Source organism: Talpa occidentalis, unplaced genomic scaffold, assembly GCF_014898055.3.
Source record: "Talpa occidentalis isolate TD23 unplaced genomic scaffold, MPIMG_talOcc4v2.1 talOcc4.14, whole genome shotgun sequence".
NCBI lineage: Eukaryota > Metazoa > Chordata > Mammalia > Eulipotyphla > Talpidae > Talpa > Talpa occidentalis.
Genome location: NW_023601433.1, coordinates 1,042,208 through 1,050,824, shown reverse-complemented (window position 1 = coordinate 1,050,824; position 8,617 = coordinate 1,042,208). Strand labels below are relative to the sequence as shown.

Sequence of the window (8,617 nt, the reverse complement as noted above, 5' to 3'; positions counted from 1 at the left end):
TTGGGTGATACCATCCCAGGGATTGATTTCTTTCTTTTCCAGAAAATTGTTGGTGTATAAAAATGATACTGATTTTTGCATGTTCATTTTCCAGTGTGCGTCTTTAATAAATATGTTGATCAGATCTAATGATTTTTGGGTCTTTAGGGTTTTCTGTATATACAATGTCATCTGCAAATAGAGATAAATTTACTTCCTTCCCAATCTGGATACACCTTATTTCTTCTTCTCCTCTGATTGCTCTAGCCAGACTTCCAGTGCTGTGTTGAATAGGAGGGAGGAGATGATAGAGGAAAACCCTCCGCCTTTCACTAGGGAGCATGAAGGTGGCTGTGGCCTTTATGAGAAGCCTTTGTTATGCTGACATGCATTCCTTCTGGGTATTTTTATCAGATTAGGGGAGTTTCTGCTTCTCTCTTCCTGGGGGATGAGCTCCCTCTCGGTGAGGAGAGGCCTCTGGCTAGGAGACAGCCCGGCATGAGCTGGAAGCAGGGTGTCCGCCCCTCCAGACTCCGGATGAGCGGCCCAGCCCAGGCCCAGCCACACCCAGACCTCGGAGGAGCACCGCGGGGGGCAGGCTCCTGGCGGCAGAAACGCAGGCGGAACCTGGGCGCTGGCAGCCCCGGCGGTCCAGGCGGGCCCCTCTTCGACCGCTGTCCTTGGAGACCAGGCTTCCGCGCCACGTGGGCCTCTGGGACTAGGTGCCTGTCCTGTCCCCGCCCTCCCACCCCCTCTGAGAGGGCCAGGAGCGGCTCCTCCGAGGGGTGCAGGGGTCCTGTCTCCTGAAGTGCGCTCCGTCCGGGGCGCCCCAGGTGCGCCTCCCGGTTTCTAGGGTCCCATGAGAGTGCCAGCGACCCTACCGCCACCTGACTAAAACATTTCTTTTTTCTTTTTCCTTTTTTTTTAAAGCTTTATTTATTTATGCACACAAGATCTGGGGTGCAGGCCAGAGGTGGGGGGGGGTGAGAGGACTCCCCAGAGACAGAGCGGGGAGCAGAACAGGCAGACGGACCAAAATCCACTGCTGAGGGGAGCAGCGGGGAGACCGGAGAGGTCTGCCGCGCCCTGTGGGTAGCTCCCGGGCCGGGGCTCGAACTCGCGTTCAGCCTCTGCTGTCGAGGCTGTGGTGGCTTCGCAGAGCGGCGCTTAGCCCCTTGCGCCACCAGGGAGGCCCCGACTGCAGCCTTTCTGCTGAGCAGAGCCGGGCTGTTCTGTTTGCGGTGGACAGACCGGTGGACAGACCCCCACCGTGCCCCGGGGGCCTGCGGGGTGAGTGAGAAACACTGAAGTGCCCGGGTTGTGCGGCAAAGAGAAAAGGCAAACGCTCCTCGGGGCTTTAACCTCCCCAGGGCGGCCGCCCCGTCGGGCTGCGGGCTCGGGCCGTGACCCGGGGAGGCCCCAGCGCCCGGGCGGCCTCTCAGGCGTCCGGGGCGGGCCAGGCCGGGCTGGCCGGTGACTGAGCGTTTCGGCCCCGGCGAACGCCCCTTCTCGCCGCGCGCCCGCCGCCCCCGCGGGCCGGGGGCGAAGCCCCGCTCAGGCGCGGCGCCCAGACCCGGCCGGGCTCGCCGGCACCGGGCGCCGTCTGGGCCCGCGCGGGGCGGAGGCCGGTCCCCCCCCCCCCCGCCGCGGGTCGCGGCCGTGGGAGCCGGTGACCCCGGGCGGCCCCGCGGCGGCCGGGGAGGCCGGGAGTCCGCGTCGGGACCCCCGCCCGGCAGCCCGCGACGCCCGCGTGGGCCCGAGAGGCGGCTCGGGGGGGGGGGGCCGCGGGGGGAGGCGCGCGTCACCCCTCGGCGCCGGCGGCCGAGGCGCCGCCCGGGACTACACGCCCCAGAAGGCCGCGCGCTGACCGGCGTCCCGCGCGGCCAATGAGCGGGGGAGGCGCCGCGGCCGGGCACGCGGGAGCCAATGGCGCGAGGCCGGGGCGGGGCTTCCGGCGGGCGGGCCGGGCCGGGCCGTCAGGTGAGGGGCGCGGCGCGCGGGCGGCTGGGCTGCGGGGCGGCCGCGCTCGGCGCCTTCCCGGCCGGCCCCGGGCGGCGGGTGCCGCGGAGGAGCTGCCGGCGGCCGCTGTCCCTGGGCGCGGGCTGGGCCGGCGGGACGGAGGGCGTGAGGCGCCGCTGCTCCCCGGCCGCGGGTGGCGCCTCAGCCGGACCCTGCGGGTGCGCCCCGGGGAGCGCTGCGCGGAGAGGCGGGTCCCCAGGCCCGGTGCCCGAACGCCGCAGCCCGCGGCGGCTGAGTGACATGCGGGTCCCCCCGCCGCGGCCGTGGCGGGGGCGGGGGGCGGGGGGCGGCCGCGGTTCTCAGTCCGCGTCTCCGCCAGCGCGTTTCCGACGCCGTGAAACCCGAGGCGGACGGCACCGGGCCTGCCCCCCGGGGCTCTGCGCTGTGCAGCCCCGGAAGGCTCACCCCAAATCTGTAAGCCAGGAGGAGCAGCTGGTGCCCCCACCAGTGTGACCACAACGAAGGTCACCGCGTGGCCGCCGAGGCGGAGGCGGGTGCAGAGCCAGAGCTTTCTGGCAGGCAAGTCACCCCGCACGCTCTGCTCATCCTGTCCGCGGCGGGCGGTTTGCTCCTCAGTCAGGCGTCCAGGCCTGAGGCTTCTGCAGGTGTGTTCGGGAGGCGCAGGGCTTGGTGACAGGACAGGGGCTGAGGGGAAGGTCACGCGGTAACAGGAGAAAACGATCCTCCTGCTGGCCAGCTTGGGCTCAGAGCCCCACCGAGGAGGGGGCGCTGGGCTCCGCTGGGCGGCGGTGGGCTCTGTCCTGGGTGGGGAAGGGCAGAAACTAGTGATGCACACCAGCCCTCTCGCCCTAGGGGACCCTGGAGGATGTGGCTGGAGACTTCTGGGGAGAGCCGGTTACCTGGACCCTGTTCAGAGACCCCTCTTCAGGGACGCCAGCCCGCGCAGCCGCCAGCGTGGGCTCTCCAAGGGTAAGCCTGCCCCTCTCCTTTGGATTTAAGACTGAACGTTGGGAGAGGCCCCGGATGGGGGCTGCGCTGCGGGGCTCCAGCTCTCCACCGGTCACTGGCAGGAAAGGAATGACCTGCTTTCTGGCACGTCCGGCTTGCAGATGTCCTGGGCGCCTCTGCCGTATTAGTGTCTTGCCGAGTTGAGGGGTAGTATCTACCCCCTTGCCAGCTCAGGACGTGGGAGCCACAGCTGGTTGCCGAGGTGAGCCCAGCTCGGGTCTCTGTGGGACGATGGTGTTCTCCCCCGTCCCTTGGAAAAGGAAAATGCTCCAGAGCTCTTTTTATGCTAGCGCGGCCATGCCCTCTCCCTGCTTTCCTCACATCGATTACAAAGAGTTGTCTCCTCAAAGACAAAGTGGACCAGGTCACCCCTCCACTAGTGACAAGCCGCTGTGCTTCCCCATATGTAGCGAAAGGCGTAATATAGAAACATGCATGTATAGTTCTTTAAGAATATGTACTTTGGGGGCCTCCCCTGGTGGCGCAGCAGTTGAGCGCTGGGCTGCGAAGCTGCCCGCAGCCTCTGCGGCGCCGGTTCGATCCCCAGCTGCTCCCCGGCCACCGGAGGAGGGTCCCCCATGGCATGCCGCCCGCTGCTCCCCCCAGCAGTGTCCTTCGGTCCTTCTGCCTGCTCTGCTCCCCGCTCTGGCTCTGGTGAATTCTCTCACCCTCCCGCGCTTCTGACTGTACCCAGTGCTTGTATAAATAAATAAATAAATAAATCTTAAAAAAAAAAAAAAGAATATGTAATTTGGGCCTCCCTGGTGGTGCAGGTTTAGGTCTCAACACTATGAAGTTATCTCCAGCCACTACAGCAGGAGTTCAATCCCCAGCCAGGGAGGTACCCCCATGGCACAGCAGACCTCTCCTGACTCCCCGCTGCTCCCCTCAGCAATGGATCTGCATGTTCTGCTCCCCACTGTCTCTGGTGAATCCTCTCACACCCTCCCCACACTTCTGGCCTGTACCCCAGCTCTTGTATGCAGAAATAAATAAATCTTTAAAAAAAATAAACCAGTTGGTATTTTGTTGTATGAAGTACAATAATTTATATTATATTGAACCATACATTTGACCACTTTTGATCATTATTTACTACAAAGCAGTCGTTTCACATGACTCAAATATAATTATCCCTTTTTAATTTTTTTTCCCTAACAAGTGTGTGTTTTTTTCTTGTGCCTTTAGTGGCTACTTCCCTTCTGGGAAATTTTGAAGGCCTGCATTAGCGTTCACTTCCTTGATTCTTCCTAAGGGTGAGGTCATAGTAGCTGGATTTCTGATAAAATGATCTGTAGTCGGACTCAGCCTCGCCGCGTCAGAGATGAGTTGCTGGGCTTCCTCTCAAGTTTCTGTCACCCAAGTCTGATTTCTTTTTAAGGAAGGTGCTCACTCTTTTATGGCAGGAGCCTTTGGAGAGATCGCCCTGTTTTATGACTCATCATGGCTGCCCTTCAGGGAGACCAAGCACAATGGCTTTCCCGGTGTCCCCTCCCACCACAGGTTTCGGCCAGGCCTGTGTAAGTTACCAGACTAACATCCAGCTTCGCTTTTTTCTGGGTGGGATTTCTAGATCCAGTGTGATTTCTCAGCTGGAGCAGAAGGAAGCACCCCGGGGCCTGCCACTGCAAGCCTCGGAGCTGAGAAAGCGCCTGAGGGAAGGTCACACAGGTGAGCAGCGTGGCCCCTGTGTCAGGAGGAACGGGGAGCTCCCTGTCCTGTTCTTGTAACAGGGTGGTCCTCAGGAAAGGGAGGGTGGAGCTGAGCAGGAAGAGGAGAAGCTGAAGAAGAGACTGAGGTAGGAAGCAGGATGGAGCCAGGAGACCTGGAGGAGGCGCATGGAGCCTAGAGACACGTGAAGAAACTGCGCTTGTCTTTTGGTCGTGGACTGGGTGACACAGATGTGGGGGAGACCCATGGGGAGGCGACCATGGCAGCTTTTATCTTGATGTTGATTTTGCTCTTTTCCTTCCGGGCTTGTCCGGTTGTTTCTGACCCTTTTCTGTGGGTCCCCACTGGAAGTGCTTTAGACTTGGGCAGGCCTTGGGGCCTTGCTCTGGGCCAATCCCATTTGGATGGACTTTTACCCACGAGGGGACGGGTCACTTTGGGTGCTTGACTTAGAAACTAGATTCTCTGCCTTTCCTGTGTTGTTTCCTAGTTTTATTAAAGTTCCTTCCCGTTAAAGTCTCCTATGTTTTGTGTGGATGCGGCGGATGGCAGAACCCATGTAGAATAGGCAGGTTTGCGGGGTTTGGGCTGCCCCTCTCCCTGTCCTATAACGTTCTGTCAGAAGCTTAAACTTGACTTCTTGGGCCGTCCGCGAAGTCTTCATTTAAATACGCGTTTCACTTTGCCGCATGGCCACGTCAAGAGCGGCAACCCGATTCTGACAACGCATGGCTGCTCTTGAAGGGCGTCGAGGTCACCTCGAGGTCACCTGACCTTCTCAGAAAGGGTCTAGGGCTCATGTTCTCTGAGGCTCAGTGAACTTCGAAAAACTTCCCAAAGTGAAAACCAAAATAGTCAAGTGTAGTAAAAACACGCGTTTTACCTTCCCTCTCCGCTCCTGACCTGCTCTCCCGGCCCCTGATCGCCGCGTTCCCTGTGTCTTCTGCTAGTTTCCAGACTTTAGGATCAGGCGGCGAGACTCGGCCAGAACACCTCCGAGCCGGCAGGGCGGCGCGGACCATCCGCGGAAGGGGCGGAAACAGAGCCCTCTAGTCCTGCTCGGAGCCGGAGCCGGGGCCCGCAGAGAGGCCTGGGGCTGGGACAGCCACATGCAGCCCTTCCCGAGGCCTGGGGCAGGCGCCCCGCTTTGCACGGGAGATGGATTCCAGCAGGCTCCAGGGAGGCTGTGCCAGGAAGAAGCCTGTGCGTGCAGAACGCGGGAAGAGCTTTAACCAGAGGCCCTACTTGTGAGACACCCAGGAACCCACACTGGCGGGGGGCCCTATGCGTGTGTGGAGTGTGGGAAAGGCTTCCAGCCGAGCTCAGACCTCACCAGCCACCTAGTGCCACTCACGCGAGAGGAGATTCAGCGGCAGCTCCACGCTCACCAAGCACCAGCGGACCCACACGGGGGAGCGGCCCTTTGGGTGCCCGCGGTGCGGCAAGGCCTTTGGGCGGAAGCCCCACCTCGTCGTGCACCAGAGGACCCACATGGGCAAGAAGCTCTACTCATGCCTCGAGTGCCACAGAAGCTTCAGCCGGAGCTCCAGTTTCCTCACCCACCCGCGGGCCCACACGGCAGGAGGCCCTACAGCTGCCGAGACTGCAGGGAGCACTTTGGCCAGAGCTCGGACCTGCTGAAGCACCAGGGGACCCACACGGGCGAGCGGCCCTTGGGGTGTCCTGGGTGCGGGAATGGCTTTCGGGACAGCTCCCACGTCACGGACCTCGTCCTTGCTTTGCTCCCACCTGTCGGCCAGGCTCCAGCCTAAACTCACCGTCACCCCATCACGCGCCCTTTCACCCTCATCCCTCGCCCCCGTCTCCTCCGGGCGCGCCTGGGTTTGGGTGAGAGGAGGGGCCGTTTCTCTCCCTGCGCCCCGGCAGGTGCTCGGTAGGTGCCCCGGTCGCCGGGTGGGGAGTGGTGCCCACGGGCGGGAACCCGAACCCGGCTCGCTGGCCCGGCGCCGGGGCGAGGGGACGCTGGAAGCTGAGGGTCTCCCCGAGAAGTCCCTCGATCGCCAAGCTGAAGAGTTTGGACAGTGTCTGGGAAACGGGGAGTCACCTCCGGTTTCCCCAGAGACGCGTGCGATCAGCCCCCGCGCCCTCGGCTCCCCCCACGAGTGCTTCTCCAGGTGCCCTCTGCCCTCAGGAGGGCAAAGCTGGGTCAGGCGCCTGCTGAGCGGAGCCGCGGAGGGCGGCAGAGGCCGGGCTGGCCGCGGGCCCTGGAGAACTGGTCGCCCTGCGCCCCGGTGGATGGGGTGGAAAGGCCAGGGCTACGCCTGCCTCGGGATGAGTCTCCCCAAGCCTCCTGGGCCTTCATACCCCCCCTTTTGTCCAATGTCTGCCGACGGGTGGCTGTTCTCGGGGCGGTGGGCTCCAGGCCCGCGGCCTCCCTCACCACGGCCTCTCGTGAGTCGTGCCCTCGGCTCCCCCGACGAGTGCTTCTCGAGGTGCCCTCTCCCCTCAGCGGGGCAGAGCTGGTTCCCTCCTTTCTGCCCGAGCCTCCCCTGCGTCCTGCTCTTCCCCCTGGCCCGGCCCTCCAGCCTCCTTCCCTCTTCTGCTCGCCCAGGGCTTCAGCCGCCCCCAGAACACGGGCTCCCCGAATGTCTCCGCCACGATTCTGCTCGGGCCCCTCCCCGATGACCCCTCTGGGAACCCAGGGTCTCCCGAGCCCCCCGACTCTCCTCCCGCAGGGACTGTTCTCCCCCACGCCTGCCCCGGGCCTCCTGGCCAGCGCGGGTGGCTCCCCGTTTCCGGGGCCTCCACGCGGCCTCTTTCCTAACTGTGAAAGATCACATGCTTTGGGCAGAAGTTTCCAGAAAATACAGACGTGCCAGAGTGACACACGGGAAACTCCTGTCTCGCCGCCGCCTCCCACCCGCCGCGGCCTGGCCTGGCTCCCCCACCTTCCTTTCACTTCAGCTCCGCAGCGTTGGCTGGGTGCCCAGGACACCCGCGCGGACACGCGGCCCTGGGGCTGCAGGACAAGGTGGACGGTGACGGGGGGCTGCTGTCCTGGCCATACTGTCTGAAATGGAGACAGTCCCAGTGAAAGGGGGGCCCCCTCCCACGTTTTCACTTGCTGCAGCTTCAGCTGCCGCTGCCAGCCTCTCTAGCTGCAGGGAGCTAGTTTTTGAGAGCGGGGGTGGGGGCTCGTGGGTGGGGGGCGCGGGGATGGGGGCATGTGGGGTGGGGGACACGCGGGGTGGGGGACATGGTGGGGGACACACCCACGTGGTTTTTGTGCATCCTGTGCTGTTCTCTTCTGCTCCCGCCGCCCCCGCACCGGGCCTGGGGTGACTCCAGCGGATGGTGCTGTGCGGGGGCCTCGCCGAGGGCGCCCCATCCCCTGCCCTGCAGCCGTGCTCAGTGCACCCGCGCCCCACGTGCAGCTTCCTCCTGGGCACGCGGCCTGCGAGGTGCCCACCAGGCCCGGCGGGACCCCGTTCGGCCTAGCGTGCCCGTGGAGGAGAAAGCCCGGGATCAGGCTGGGGCGTCCCCGGGCCTTGCAGTGTCCCCCTACGACAAAGGGGGCTCCTGCGCCTACTTGAGGCGGGGAGCCCGCGGCCGCCTGGCACCTGCTGCGCCCCCGCTGCCTCGGGGTAGCGACCGGCTCTCCCTCGGGGTACCGCGCCTCGGAGGGCCTTGAGGAGTGCAGGTTGTGGGAGGAAAGATGGGGAGCCTCTGGGGAGGGGAGGCGCGCGGAGACGAGCAGCCTGGCTGAGAGCAGCTCGGGGACGGGGACGGGGCGGGACAGAAGAATATTTCTCAAAGCGTGAACCGAGGACCCCAGGCCGAGGCCCCCCCCAGGCTCCCCCCAACTTCCACCCTGCGGGGGGCTGCCCCGGGGCGCAGGCCGGGACAGGCGCCCGCGGGCCCAGAGGCCGTGAAGACGAACCGGCACCGGGGCCGCCGGGCTCAGCTCGGAGCTCCCACGCGGGGAGAGGGTGCTGGCGCCGCGGAAGCCCGGCCCGGC

At 64.1% G+C, this 8,617-nt stretch overlaps 1 protein-coding gene across 1 annotated transcript; it reads left to right on the top strand.

The window, feature by feature from the left end:
* The first annotated feature begins 1,905 nt into the window (after window positions 1–1,905).
* On the top strand, window positions 1,906–4,534 carry LOC119245122 (uncharacterized). Its single transcript, XM_037511385.1, has 4 exons — window positions 1,906–2,156; window positions 2,422–2,603; window positions 2,812–2,928; window positions 4,374–4,534. The coding sequence occupies exons 1-4, from the start codon at window positions 1,906–1,908 to the stop codon at window positions 4,502–4,504; spliced, it is 681 nt and encodes a 226-aa protein (XP_037367282.1). The 3' UTR covers window positions 4,505–4,534.
* The last annotated feature ends 4,083 nt before the right edge of the window (window positions 4,535–8,617 follow it).

Bases quoted from the DNA above. Each gene is read 5' to 3' on its own strand.
- LOC119245122 (XM_037511385.1), top strand. From the start codon at position 1,906: ATGGCGCGAGGCCGGGGCGGGGCTTCCGGCGGGCGGGCCGGGCCGGGC. The intron at 2,157-2,421 runs GTGCGCCCCGGG...TCTGTAAGCCAG, and splicing joins GCCTCAGCCGGACCCTGCGG to GAGGAGCAGCTGGTGCCCCC. The intron at 2,604-2,811 runs GTGTGTTCGGGA...CTCTCGCCCTAG, and splicing joins CAGGCCTGAGGCTTCTGCAG to GGGACCCTGGAGGATGTGGC.